Genomic DNA, 15,559 nt, shown 5'->3' with positions numbered 1-15,559 from the left:
CATTACACCTTGTCCTATGTCTTTCATGTCACTTGGAAATATTAACAAAGTACATCTCAAATGTCAATTTTCAAGCAATGAATTTTTTCAAATTTTCAGGTTTTTTAAAATATAATTGCAAGACAGACAAGCATGCTCTTCATGAAGTTACAATTTATTTTGCAAAAAAGAATCAGGTATTGATTTTGTAGCACTATTTCCTGAATTTATGTCATCCATGTCATCTGTTTATAAGTTAATTCTGGAATGTATTTTCCAATACAATTTTTGAAAGAACTTGTCAAATAACAACCTATTGAGTTATTGTACTACAGAACGGATATTTAAGCTTTTTAGATATTCCTCAACATACTATTTTGTTTTTCTGTAGGCCATTAAGAGTTATTTATTTTCAAAGCTTTATTTCAATAGATTTAAAGCCAAAACCCCCCAAACCAGGTCTAAATATTTGCAGATGAGTGAGCAGTTTGAGTGATGGATTGTGTTCTCAGAGACAGACATGGAGATGCTGACAAACTTCACTTGCAGGATTCACTTGCAGGATATGGTGGTAACCATAGCCACATTTCTGAAATCTAAATCCTGATTATGATGTCTTAAGGGCTTTGTATGAGTATAAGCATTGTTTTCAGGAATTTCAATAAAAATAGGTTAAAAGTATATACTAATACTTTCCTGGCAGCCTTACAGTGAAATACAAATAGTGTGTTAAATGACACATTTCTACTTGAAGTGTGATCATCTTATCACATTTTTGTGCATTTTCTCTCGATATATTCTGGATGGCATTTGTTTTCAACTTTACACTTTGACTACTTGTATTTTTAAGCAAATTTCTAGTGCAGAAGGCAATTTCACAGGGTATAGATCACCCATGGGTCTCATTCTATTTTTGTTAAGGCAAATCTCTGTACACTCAATGCAACAAAGGAGCCGTAAATGTGCTGTTCAATGAAAATCAGGCCCACTTGAACAGAGAAACTAGGCAAAATTTAATGGTCCTGATCTAATGGGCTTCATATCTGTGAGTTCTCTCACCTTATTTTAAAAATGTTCCTCCTCCACATGGGTTAGCACAGTGTAAAGAAATCTCAGCAACATTTATGCTGAGAGAAATTACTTTTTTTAATGGCATACTAAAGCACCAAGATGTGGTAAAGAAGCCCTTGGCTGTGAATTTTTAAGGTTTCCTGTATTTGTTTGGAAAGTGGTATTGTAAACAGGCATTATGATTTACAGTCTTACCTTCACTCAAATTGAAATTATCCTAAAGACCACTTCAAATCAGACTTCTATTGCTGCATGTTGCTGACATAAATCCTCACCCATTAAAATGGTAGAACATGTAAGCTGCTGTTTGCTAAACTTATTCAAATTCTTCTTCTGGGCCTTGACTACATAAAAATTTTTTTTGCTGAACTCCATTAGGGGGAGATTGCTGGGTTTCATGAGCTTTGGTTGGGCGCAGTAAAGCAAGTTCTATCTTGTCTGTGCGGATGGCAACAGAGAAATCAATCCCTCATTGTGGGAGTTATAGTCACTTATTTAAAATATCAAACTCCAAGATCTGGGCAGCTCAAGTAGTTGATATAAAATTAGTTGAGTGCATAGATGTGCATTCACTTTTGAAAATGATGGTTCTAAAGCTGTAGAAATGAGAAATACAAACTGCTTCAGCAAAAGAAATCTTAAAATCATAGAATTGCTTGGGTTTGAAGAACCACCTTCTACTAGACCATGTTTTTCAAAGAGACCCAATTACTTAAAGAAATAAAACAACGGAAATCACTCTGGTTTCAGATTAATTTGTGCCACCAAGATGCAAATATATTCCTGTGCTCTGATTCTTGTAAAAGATTTGTGATTTGCAGCAGTGATGAATTCCTCCAACAGACTTCTCAAACTTTGTGATGTACATATTGCATCACACCTCTGAGGTGTCAGCACATTCAATATGACTCACTCTTTTCAAGAAGAAGGTGTCTGAATGCTGTAGAGCAACAGGCAGTCAGCCTGCAAGGTCTTTGACACATTTTCTTCCTCTGAAGCCAATAACTGCCTAGTGATGTTCTTCTTCTGACGGTCATGAGTCCTCCTCAAACAGTTGACTAGAAGAACGTCATGTTTATAGCCTGTGATGCCTGAATTATTCTGAATTGAGCTTTAGCAGATGAAGGGCTTATAAAGCTGCTCTACAATTCAATTTTCTGCATATCCATGGATAATACCAATATGAGAGGATGGGATGAGCTAGTCATCACACATTATATTGTCTGAGAGCAGGCACTGAATTAATTAGAGGGATATGTCTTGATCTGAGCAAGAGGCAGTCCTGACTGATGTCAGTGGCAAAACTTCAGCTAATTTCTGCAGGAGGAAAATTTCAGTATATTTACACTGCTTATGTCATTATTCTAGGTCTAGCTTGATTTCCTTTGCCATATTTGCCTCCATTTGCTGAACAGAATGTTAAAAAATTATTGAAATTACTAACTCCCTGGGACTCTATGAATATTACTTTAGTTGTATTTTTGATTAATTAACTGTGTGCTAATTATTGCGTTTATGGCCTTGAAATGACTTATTCTTTCTCTGAAAAAAAAATCCTAACATCTGTCATTTTAAAACCTTTGCACATGCAGAATTTGCTATGCATTATTCAACTAGAAATTTTATATTAGCCCCTCTAGATCTACTAGAGTATACACCAAAGTTTGGAGATTTAAGACTTTTTAGAAAGTCTACTTATCTCTGTACTATTAGACCAGTGCCACCTTTCTAAGTAGGCATAGTTTTAAAAAAGTCCTAACATACCATCCTTATCTTTCTGTTCCATGTTCAAAGGTTCATCCTAAAGTTTCTGATAAAAGTCATAAACAAAGTCATAAACAAATTCTCTCCAAAATAATAAGGTCTAGTGTTACCATATGCATTGTTATTAAGAGTAGCTACTGAAATATGAAATATGCTTCTTTAAATTTTATTTTGTGTTGGCCAGCTTTTAAACTAATTTTTAATTAATGTTTAATTCTCTATTAAATACCTAGATATATTAGTTTATACTGATTTAATCTTACTGTTCCTTTTTTATACATTAAATATATTATTTATTACTAAAAGTTTTCTTCTGCAACAACAATAAGAAGTAGCATCTCAAGGATTGTTTGAATTATATTTCATAGCAAAGTTTAGTAACTGCTAAATGAATACATGTTAAAAGCACTTCATAGCTGGTGTACAGACATGAGAGATTATTGCATGCCAATTATTGCATGCTGTAAATATATACTCATAGGAAAATATATATATGTGTGCATATATATCATATATATCATATAAATTGTATGTGTTACATTTTCTGTCAAATAAAAAAATGGCTTCACTTAAACCATTTTTTCCCCATGTCTGAAATATTTTTAAAGTAGTAAGGCTATCACAGTTATCTGTTCATTCGTATGCCTATGTTTAAATTTATCTTAAAGATTGTTATTGCATGCCCCTAAAAGTAGTGGCCGGATGTCTAACGGGGAATCATTCCATCACTGGCAGCCTCAGTAAATTATTATTACAAGATAACTCTCATTCAGAATAGGTTTTTTTTTTTTTTCTCCTGGTGACTTGATGTAATGAAAAATCCTCCAAATCAATGGGAGCAATCACGAGTAGAAATGCAGCACTGGTTTATATATCTATTCGGCAGCAGAGCAAATAGAAAGGAGGATCTTTCTGTATTTAGGGTTATCCCAGAGATGTTTCCATTCCAGGGGCATGGGATGTGAAGAAAATAGCTTCGTGACAGCATTTCAAGACAGTAGGTATTTGCTTATCATTTCTGCCAAGCCCTGATTTCTTCTCATGACTTTTTTTGTTATTTGTTTATATACCGTTTGTAGATTACATAATATAGCAATGGACACTACTTTCTGGTGCCCTGAAGCTATTCTGAATTTTGGGATTCTGGAGGAGATAAAAATCAGTATTTTCACAGTAAAAATACATATTAAATTGACGTGCTTTAGACGTGAACCATTCTTTTTCCTTTCCTTTTTTTCTGCTGTTGCTGACATTATGTAACTAGTGGCTTTTAGGCTGTCACTAGGAGAAGTTTATGGTTTGAGGAGCTTAGAGTGAATTTTAGATATGACTCAACAACATTAACATTGTTGAAAATAAAAGCTGCTGCCATATTTGGAAAATGCACTTTAAGGATATGAATTAATCTTTTTATCCTGTAAAAAAACAGTGATGGAAGCCATCCTGATGCCTGATGGCCAGTTCCCAAAGAAATTTTAGGTTTTCCTACAGGGCATATCCCTTTGCTTGGTTTTATTCTCTTTTAACCATCCTTATCTAAGGTGAAATCTGAAGCAAAATGCTTCCCACTCCTTTTTTTACAACATGTTGTCATGAAAAGCTTGCTTTCTCCTCCCTCCCTGCCCCTTATTAAAAGCTTATCAGTTTCTCCTGGTAACTATAGCCAGGAGACTGGGCACAGTGTGGGAGCTGCCTGCTTGGAATGTGAACAAGCATTAGCTTGGGATAGGACATCCCTATGTCTATTCAGATCACAAGAAGACACTCCATCACTGCTGTCTCATCTTTAGCCCACAGAGCTCTCATTTTGATTCTCACTGACAGCAACACCCAAGTCACGTCCATGACACTGTCAGCATCATCAGAGCATCCCAAGGTAGCACTGAGTCTGTAGAGACAAGGACCAGCTGGGCACTCCAGGAAGAATGACACACTGAATGACAGCAAATTTAGAAATCAGTTCATCAGAGGAAAGTTGGATAAAAGTGGGTTTATTTAGTTTAGACAAACCTCAAAGCCTTTACAAATAATTGATCTAGAGTGAATGTAGCAAAAAAGTAAGGGACTTCCATTGTAGCACAACTTTGCGTTTAATCCCAAGAAAACCTAATTGTCTAGCCATCCAAAATGCCTTTCTTCTTGGAAATATGTCAAATATTTTCCTTCTCCCCATGAAAGAATTATTTGAGAATCAAGAGAGCATACTGCACCATCTGAGTGTTCTTGGTGTTTTCAAGAGTTTCAGGCAAATTTCCCCTCAATTCAGGGGGCACCTCATATGACTTATACGTATAGATATAACTTTATAGATATAACTTCAGTTAAAATGGTCAGCTTTGACACCTGGCAAGTGTAAAGAAATAGGATCACACACTGGAAAGTGTATTTTTTTGTACACCCAAATACAGTCAGGCTGAATTACTTTGCAGCTCTGAACTGCAGATGAACACAGCTGCAAAACTCTCTGTTTTCATGCAAATTAGATGTTGCTATAGGCTACCATCCCTCAAGTTGCCATCACAACCTTTCTCAGCTTGGGGAAGTTTGGATACTCAGCAAGTAATTAGTATCAGTAATCCCCTGTGTAAGGTATCAGCCAAATTCACTGCATAGCTACTTCTAGCTATCATATTGTTGAAAACTCTGGGCCAAACTACCTAAAAATAATCAAGTAATTTCTTTTCTTTGAATTACCCTTAAATATCTTTATCTTTATAATATGCATGAAAAAGAAGGGAAAAAATTAGGAACTGCAATCTAAAAAAAGCTAGGCAGCAAAACAAGAATTCATTGCATGCACAGTTATTATAAAATGAGCTCATCTAAATGCATCATTTTACAGCTGCTCAGCAAAAGCAATGCCACCCTCCCCTCAGTATTAACCAAACAAATTTACCTTTGCAAGACAGGTAGTGCTTTGAGAAGAGCATGAGGGCTCTTTAATACTTTTAGAGTTTTTAAAATATATGCGAAAAAACCTTGGAAGAGCAGAGAAATACAGTGAAATTAGTTTTAAAGCCACTTAGACAAAAACTCCTACACAGGTGGAGAAATATTTTTTCAAGTGCTATCGGTCAGATTTTTGGCAGGAGAGTGATTATGGATGTGGGCAGAGCAGTAGTTTCCATCATTATTATGTGGCCTGCCTAAAAACAGATTTTTGCATAACAAAAAAGAGACCAGTCTACAGCCTAATGAATGCACTCATTAACTGTAATAATGTTAGCTGCAGCTTGAAAGGGACTTCAGAGAAAAAGAAATCAGCTCAACTGATTCCAAGACCCTGCTACATTTTCAACATAGAAAATAAGTGGAACAGTTTACAAAAGGGAGTCTATTTTTGTTGAACACCTGTGTCTCTTAGTATTTTGTCTAATCTTAGAAATAGAGGTTTAGAATGTGTGCTGAATTTTCCAGGTGCTTTTCATAAGAATCCTAAAGCTTCGTTTGCCAGCTCACTGGTACTAACTCAAAACGTTTTCCTGATCATATTTTTTCCAGAGCCAAGAGGTGAAAACTTTCTTTCAGTCTAGTGAATCGCTCAATGGATCAAACCATGAGACATCTCTGCAGCTTTCTATGCTCTAAAGAACTGCTGTAAAAAGACAGGGAACAAGGTAACATGGGGAGGAGCTTCTTCGGGAACGTCACCTCCAGCTGGTGCCCCGGACATCCACCAGATTGCAGTTGAAGCTGGCTTAGCATTAGACCTCTGTCTGCTACCTTCTCCCACCCAGGACTGGCAGCAGCCTGGAACAGACAACTGCAGCATCCTAGTTAGTTAGTTAGGTAGTTCCCAAAAAAATCTTTGCATCTTGATAATGTATTCCTAATAACACTGATAGATCTTGATAGTATATACCTGATACTTTGATAGCTTATCAATGACAACCTCTTTTTTTGAAGTGAGCAGTTAACAAAAATATCTCCAATAGTCAAAAAAAAATCGTATTTTCAACTCACTGTTGCTTAATTTATTAGTACAATGAAACTGAGTTGATCGTCAAATAATCACAAAATAGTGACTGAAAAGTGTTGCACTAGTTTCAGGGACTGTCAATTTGCGCAGTGTACCTCTTCGTTCTGCCCCTCTTGTATTATCCAACATATGCTCTTGCTAAATTTTCAAGCAGACTATAGTTAATGGTCTTCAAACCAAAAGCTTCGTATTGTTTTCTATAATTTGATTCTCAGAACAGCAAAGTTCCAACTCTGTCAGGATACTGCATGGAATGAAACAAAACCACAGGAGTACTGGTATTGTTCAGGAGTACTTAAATCTGAAGTTGTCCTTGAAAGATACTGTGGAACTGAATGGAAAAATAGTCAATTATAGTATTTATTTAATCTCTTTATCAGCATAGGATTGTCCAGTTTGAAACTTCTTTAGTCCAGCTATCCCTAAAAAGTGGCAGAATTTCCCTACTTCCTTGAAATGTTTCTCAAGAATCTGAAAACTTTCACTGAAATCAATATTATAAACCCTATAACTGAGATTTAAGAAATGTCCTAAATGAGTATAAAAGACTTGTAATATTAAAAAAAAAATCTGTGTCTATTTAATATGTGGGCATGTCAGTTTGTGCAAATCATTTTGTAGTCGTTCAAATATGTTATCATTGACTCATTGGTTTTGGAGTTTCAATTCCCATGATAAAGGTCATTTGGACTATGGAAGTCACAAGTCTTACATATAGGGCCAGTATTAGAGAATTGGTGCAATGGATATTCAAAACTGAGAAAGTGGCCTTAGACTGCCAGACCTGTGTTTACTTCAGACTGTCAACTAAAATGTCTGAATTAGGTTACAAAGAATTTCTTTTCTGTTTTAAAACCTCAAAGGATTATCTTGATTATACTGAGATAGCGTTATTTGGGGATTAGACGTGAAAAACCTTCCTTTCACCCAGCAAAAGAGAGATAAAACAGTTTCATTTTCATTTAGAGTAATTTTGACCCAGTGTACACTCTTGCCTACCCTGACTGCATCATTGGAATTAGCTGTGTGTATAGCTTAACACACCATTTAGCCTAAATAAATTTCTCTTCCTTGTTGCTTTGCATAGCAACTACAGAGAGAGAAAAAATACAATGATGAAAAAATAACTAAGGCAAAACATTACGAGAAGCTGGGGGAGCTGTGAAGGAGAGCTATTGTTTTAACTTTGAATTTTTGTCTAACCTGCTGGGTTTTACAGAATCATCATTTCCAGACATATGTCAAATCTCAACAACTACTAATGCACAGTGGATGCCAAGAAGTCAGATAGCCTACTGCCATCCCTTCACCAAGACAGGGACATTTATATCAGATGGAAGCAAATCTGTCTTGCTCTCTGACACCCCTAAGAGTCTTCACTTCGAGCTATTCTAGCTCGTCATTCTCTTTGCTGTGAGGAAAATTTCCTGGTGTCTGAGTCATTCTCTTTTCAGTTTAAGTCCTGAATGTTTATCTCAATGTGATAAACAATTTGTGGTTCTTTTAGCTGATGCTTTTGATGTACCAGAAGAAAAATAGCACATATCTTCCCCAGTGTTGTGTTTGGTTCTTTAGACTATAAATCTTTAGGTAATTCAATCAAGCCTGTTTTCTAGATCATCTCACTTTTTGGTTCACCCTTCACCTTTGAAACGAAAAACTAGATTTTTTAAATAGTCATTCTACCCTGTAGGATACTCCACTTTCAGAAATTTTGGAATAGTAGTTTAACATTTGCTTTTCCACATTGTCCATCTGAGGCTTTGTTATCTCTACATTGTTGTCTGTACAATACACACTTTGAGGAGGTTTTATAGAGTATTCCTAAACACCTTTTGCTCAAGCAGCTGAGCTGAAATACTTATTTGAATGAGAAGCAGCTCTGTTGAATTAAGAAGCTCTCCTGCAGAAAAGTTGAGAAGGACAGTTATGTAATTATCATTAAAAAGTTGTCATTTCCATCTTTTTTAATAATTTAAAGGTATAAAATGGTATCTCTGTTGCAAATCTTCTTAGAGGGATAGCTAATAATAAAGTAATTCTGTAAATTTTCTAGCACTCTGCTGGATTAGATCTACAAATATACTCCTTTGAAAATTATAAAGAAATTAAGTCCAAGAAAACAGGCTTTTTTTCTAGTTAGTTAGTTTGTAGTTTTGTTTTTTTTTTTTTTTTTAATGAGACAACTCATAAAGCTGGGATACTGACAGCACGGCTTTAATTCTTCCAAATTCTACCCAGTTTAAAAAAAAAATCCCACACTACAAAGCCTATTACTTCCTGCATTCAAAAACTTGTCAGATTTCATGAGGGTGAATAAAACTGCTTTAAAATCTTGCAAATCAACAAGACAAATCTTTTAAAGGAAAGGTTAAACCAGTCATAAATTTAAAACACCTTCTGTGGCTTTTATCACAAAACAAACCATAAGGGGTTTTAACTCTGTCCAGTAAACATTCCTGGTGGAAGTGGGGGCTGTTTGTCTTACTGAGCCTCTTGAGTGCAGTTGGGAACATTAAGGCTTGTGTTAATCCCTAAGCTGGAAAGTAAATTTCCAGGTGTTATACTCAAGCTAAACAGCAATGATCACCTTTCTCCTTTTGTGAATGCATATTTTACCCTTCTGTGCTGAGTAACTCAGTGCATTTGAATCTGAAGCATGTTTAATGGTTCTTTCATTTTGATTCCAGACACTGGATATATTTTTCCCTCTGGTGAAGTTGCTATTTACTGACATTGCAGCTGTGCTAGGAAGATGTAGTCAAGAGTCCAGGCTCTGTTGAAATAGTGTCTTGTGAGGAGTCAGTCTCTGAGGATGTGTTTGCTCTGTGTGAGGACAGCTGAATGCACAGCAAAAGGAATGCACTAGGGACCAGGTATCTGCAGCAGGAGTCCTGCCTGCTCTTCAGTACAGAAGAAAAGTTTAAGACAAGCAGTGAATGATCAAAAGAGAACAGATCCACACACATGAAGGTCACCTACATCACTGGGAGTATGACTAACTTACAGAAGGGCTAGCTTTAAAAAATCATGAAGATTTAAAGTAAGACAAGTTGAGCTTATTTTTCATCCTTTAATTACTCAACTTTTAGGATTTAAAGGTACTGTCTATAGTCAACATCATTCACTTTTTAGAGGAGGGAAAAATGCTGATCTGAGATTCTTCTCCAAGTGTCTGAGTTTTGAAAGCTGAAATATCATGTTCATGATAAAAGAGAAGAAAACTGAAATGTTCTAATGAGATATATACATTTTTAGGATTGAGCAAAACTTCATGAATGGCAGTACTTCCAGGAAAATCCATCGTAAAAATGGGGAGAGGGAAATTACCCTGATTGTTTGTGACATTTTGTTTGAGTGGGCTTTTCAGTTGCTTCTCTCTCCTTGTGGTTTGAGTGTTGCAAGCTGAAAAGTTAACAGAAGAGGATTCAAATTCTGTGTGCAGTACAGTATCACACAACTCCATAAAGCTCCAGCCACAAGCAAAAAAAAATTAGGAGCAACACCTGGATCTGCATAATTCTCTGCCCAGCTTCATTAGCCATGTCTGCAGAGAGGATTAATTGCTTCAGCATCAAAACCATGTTGTCTCTGTGCTGGTGCTTCTGCTTGGGCAGTGCCAGCCCATTCAAGACTTGTTTCTGGCTCCTTGTGGAGCCATCAAGAAACAGGGACATGGTCTGCAATACAGTCCTGCCCTTTGCACAGTGAGCGGTTCTGTCCTCAAAGTCACATCCTCTCAGGTAAGTGTAGTATCAACCCTGTGCAAGGGAAATGCTGAACCCAAGGTTTTCTCTCTTCAATGAGGTTCATTGATGCAGAGATGCACTTTTACACAGCAGATTTCAGGATCTGTATTTTTTAACATTGTTTCAATTACCTGACTTGAAGGATGTGGAATAGATAATTTTAGTAGAAGGTGCTGATGTCAAGCAAATGTAAGTAAAACACTGAATTCTTCTTCTAGAAGAATTACAGATGCTTTACCAGACTCCAGTCAAAATTACAGCTGCTAGTATGTGGGCTCTTAGGCCCTGAGTTTCAATGTTAAGGAAGTGCTTTTCTTATTCCTTTGAATGGCCAATGTTGTGTCCCTTTCCTTTACCCCTCTAGTGACGGCTGGGCAGACAGGTATGACGTGACAGAAGGGTACCAGAACGAAGCTGTCGGTGGGATAACGATCAAGCTGCAGTCCCCAGATGTGAAATGGTTTGATGATTACTACCTACAGCTCCGGCCAGAAACCAATCATCGAAATCCATGGTTTCAGGAGTTTTGGCAGCACAGGTTCCAGTGCCGGTTGGAAGGGTTTCCCCAAGAGAACCCTAAATACAACAAGACATGCACAAGTAAGTGAATTTATTATTTCTGCTGAGCGAAACAATATGAATGAAGGTCTGGTCTGATGCAGCATGGTCTGGTGAAATAGTGAGTTGAATTGGAAGGAAAAGAAGCTGTAATTACAATGCTAGTGGGTTTCAAAATGATAAAAAGCACAACTTTAAATGTTCAGATTTCTAAAGAAACAGATAGAGCTTCAATACCTAACTAGTCTCTGTATTTGAAAAACTTGATGCTACTCCACCTCCATAGGCATGTAAACACTTTCAAAAATTCTGCAACACAAAGTTAAATGTACCTTTTCAGAAAAAAAGCTGATCATATTGCTTTGGCTCACAAAAGCAATGAGAGGGCTAATATACTAAAAATTATCTGAAGCCCTTATGGCAGTGATGAGTATTTATGAACTTCATATAAAACACTACATGATTTGAAAGATGTCATTAGGTTTTCTTTCAGCCACAGGTCATTTCAGGATATGCCATTTTGAGCTGATTATTTTCATTCAATTGTACTAATTTTAGCAAAAACTCCCACATTTTGTCATTTCTGCACTACAGATAAACGTGGTACATTTTTCTGGGGTTTTGTAGGGGTGTTTTTTAAAATTTATTACTTCTTTTAATTGCTCTTTATTTCATGAGATGCCAAGCAGGACTAATGTTGTCTAGGCTGTGAGCTGGCACATATGTCTTGCATTCCAAAGGGTATGGGGACCTGTGGCACCAGTCAAATGGCAAGAGACACAGCAGGGACCAATGACTCAGTGCCTCAGCAAGAAAACCCCAGACTACCAGCAAAGGGTCCTTTGTTCAGGTCCAGAGTCATTCCTTTGAGCATAGGAGGACTGTTTTACAAGCCCCTTCTCCTTCTCTATAACTCTCTGGGCAAATTTTTAACTATTTCTGACCCTTTAGAAGTCAGTAATACCATTGTATTAGTATTCTGGTATTCTGGCAATGTTGGGGATAACATGGTGCTGTGCTCTCGGCATTAGTCCAACCACAGCTCTAAACCCCAAGGGTTCTTCCATCCTAAAAATGTGAATATTTTCCACACACCAATGAGACCAAGAAGTATCTTAAAGGATCAAAGTCTTGGATTTACACAACACAAACTCCTACCTAAATCCCACTTAATGATCCTAAAGTTTTTCTTTTGATTTGGACAAGGTCTCAAAGGAAGTTTGTGAGTGAGATGTAAATTGAATCTAGGAATCCCAAAATCTCAGTGTACACCTTCCACACTCAACTCACTTTCCCCCATTATTTTTGTTCTGTTACCCTTCTACCAAAGTTTGAGATAGGTTTTATTTGCACTATTGACAGGTACTGCATACTGAGCAGCAAACTTCATTGATTTCCCCATGATAATGTAGACCTGTTTCCTGAGATGTCAATGCAGTGGGCATAGCTGGATACAGGCTAATAACCCAGGTTTCCATCAGTGTGCCATGTAAAAAGCATTTCAGTTTGACTTTTGTTGGTTTCTTTTTTAACTTAGCTTTTACCAACAATGTGAGAATCTAATTTATGTTTTATGTGAAAGATTGGGAATGATGAACTGTAAGTGCCTAAAGAGTCTTTTATAGCACTTAAAATAAAATTCACCACCACAGAAAAGTTATCATGGGGGTGCAGGGAGATGTTATTTTACACACAAATTCACCAGTCATGGATATAAGACAATCATTAAGATTGAATTTTTTGGTTTGAACAGCACTCATGGCTGGAAGCTTTCCCACAAAGACACACAGCTCAAATAGGTTCCTAAAACCTATGTCAAAGACACAAAAAAAAAGATGCAAAAATCCAAATCTTCTGATTTGCAAATCATGAATAGAGAAGACGGCTTTTATTCCAAATAGATAGATCTAATTTCCTTTTCTTCAGTTTTCTTGTAATATTCAGGGCTGGACCATGATGCGTATAGTAAAATAATTAAAATCAGATTATAAAAGCTTTAATTCTCTCTTGTTGCTGTAGGGCAAAAACAGTAGTTGTAGTTGCAGAATTTCCTGTGGATTAACCAGCAAGAAAGATATAAATGTATTCACTGAGAATTGTAAGAGTGAGACATTTGATGCTGCAACTTTAAGATCAAAATTACCATGAATATTTGAAATTGGCATGGTAGTTGTTTCTGCCTTATTTCCTATGACCCATATGATTTTGAAAATTATGTCTTTTCAATTCCTGTATTACTGTTTATTTATTTTGAACAGTCAAAGTTGTGAGTCCTAAATTTGCTCAGTTCAGACTTCCCCATTGCAAAGATGATACTTGCCCTCAGTGATCATAAATGTTTCACAGACTGTCCTAAGAGTTTCTCCGTGCTGAGGAATTAGTTTTGGTTCTGATTTCACCTGATAAGAAAACAGGACTATGTCCTTTATTTTATTTAACTAAATACATGGTGTTCTCCAGAAGCTGCATTAAAAATATATTAAAAACGCCAAACACACAAAAAAATTAAGCTACAGGTGTTTCTTAGGATTACAATTAATGACATTAAGTTATTGAGAACTGCTTGATAAAATGCTTGAAAAATGCTTGAAAAAAGATAAACATTGAGCTGATGTTAATAGTCAAGGTCATTATTAGATGAATGTGTCTATATAAATGGCAGTAACCATTATATTAGTGGGAAACAAAATTAATTTTTCTCTGTAATCCAATTATCTTGCCACAAAAACAGAAAGAATGGTTAAGAGCATAGTCAACACAGGAAGATATGGCTGAAATCTAAGTAATAACTGACTTCATCTATGCACCAACTATGAATTTAGCTGTTAAAATCTCTTCATTTGCTTTGATGAATCCTGCCTAGTAGAATATTAAGCTACATTTATCCCTGTGACAGAAAATACATGAAGACATAAACCATTGTAATCATCTCCCATGACTTGTGAGTATTTTTCTCACTTTTTAACATAAACCATTCATTGACAGTTTCAGGGCAGGTATTATTACTAATGAATGCATGATTCAGTATGATATGTATAATCAAATTATGAAATCAGCCAAATGAAGAGAATCCAAAAAACAATAAGTTTTTTTTTTCTCCATTCATTTCTATTAAGGACTAAAAAGTTTCCATTCCTCCACACAGAATTAGTTCATACTGAGATGAAAATTTCAGCATCCAGCTCATTTTTCATTTGCAGATTAGAGCATATTTGCCTAATCCAAATGTGTGTCACTGCTGTTGCTGCTAAGAACATTGATTTTCTGCCCAGCTGGAGCACTACAGAAAGTGAGTTCACAGACTTATCTGACTTGATTTTCAGTGTAATCAGTTCCATGGCACAGGAGAGCCGCTACAAGCCACCTCTGAAGAACAAAAGTCAGAACAAAGAATTTAAAATGCATGTGTAAAAGGAGACATTTAATGGCCTCCAATCACTAGGGATTTTATGAGATTTGGGGTTGGTTTCACCTCTAGTACCAGTCAGAGATTTTTTTAATATCAAGGCCATAAGTCAAAGAAGTTCATAAATAGGTGTGCAAGCTGATCCAGATGAGTAATTCCACTCAATGACCAGCTTCAGGTCTCAAAAGGCTAATCTAATCCCTTGGTATTGATTGCCTTTATACTTTTGAAGACAAGATGTTTATGCAATTGCTTTCTTTCAGACAGACTTCCCACCAGACCTCTAATTCCTAGTACCTTTTCATCTTGGTGAGAGTGTTTTAAAAAATGCATCGTAATACCAAGCAGAGACAAAACCCAACATAATTATGTGGTGAAGCTCTGGCTCAGTGGGCAGTACTGGAAAAAGACAAGTCCTCAAAGTCACCAGGACCAGAAGCATATTTATTACATTTACCAGTCTGTTAAAGTACTTATTTTGACTGCACTGTTGAGTGATATTATTTTTCCCATGCTGTGCAAGAGCTTGAGGCATGGATGGAACAGCATTATTTATGGTGATACTCACTCAAACCCAAGCAATACCAGAATACACATCCCAAGTATCTGTGATCCAAGTCATAGACAATAAAGAGTAAATAAATAGAGGCTGATGCTGCTGAAGCACTGCAGTATCTTACTTGGATTGGCAGAGGCCACAGACTTAAGAAAAAAAAATAGTTTCATGTAAAGGAACAGTGGGAACAAGAATCTGGAGGGAGGTCATAGGTCACTTGTGCAGGTACTTACAGCAGGGTCCTGACATTAAATACTGCAGTTCAAAGCAGTGAAGTAGAAAACAAAGGGAAATTATGGGGGCTGGGTCATCACAGACAAAGGTCAGCCACAAACAAGACATAGAGGGCACTGATAGTGAGGAAAGCAGCTTATGTCTGCCATGGCTGGGAGCAAGGACCCTGTGACAAGGTTTATAGGGAAGAACACACAGTGATGTACAGGTGTCCTGGTTAGAGCTCCCAGGAAAAGGAGATTTGCATCAGCATTCTGAGTGCA

The 15,559-nt window shown here is 36.6% G+C and overlaps 1 protein-coding gene across 11 annotated transcripts in view; it reads left to right on the top strand.

The window, feature by feature from the left end:
- The window catches only part of GRM5 (glutamate metabotropic receptor 5), a 241,465-nt gene that overhangs the window by 172,651 nt on the left and 53,255 nt on the right, over positions 1–15,559 (top strand). For all 11 annotated transcript variants that reach the window (XM_038158744.1, XM_038158772.1, XM_038158791.1 and 8 more), the window contains one exon: positions 10,907–11,142. In XM_038158744.1, the coding sequence (XP_038014672.1) occupies positions 10,907–11,142 (236 nt within the window). The remainder of the gene's footprint in view (positions 1–10,906; positions 11,143–15,559) is intronic.

Source organism: Motacilla alba, chromosome 1 (genome assembly GCF_015832195.1).
Source record: "Motacilla alba alba isolate MOTALB_02 chromosome 1, Motacilla_alba_V1.0_pri, whole genome shotgun sequence".
NCBI lineage: Eukaryota > Metazoa > Chordata > Aves > Passeriformes > Motacillidae > Motacilla > Motacilla alba.
This window is presented reverse-complemented; position numbering and strand designations above follow the sequence as displayed.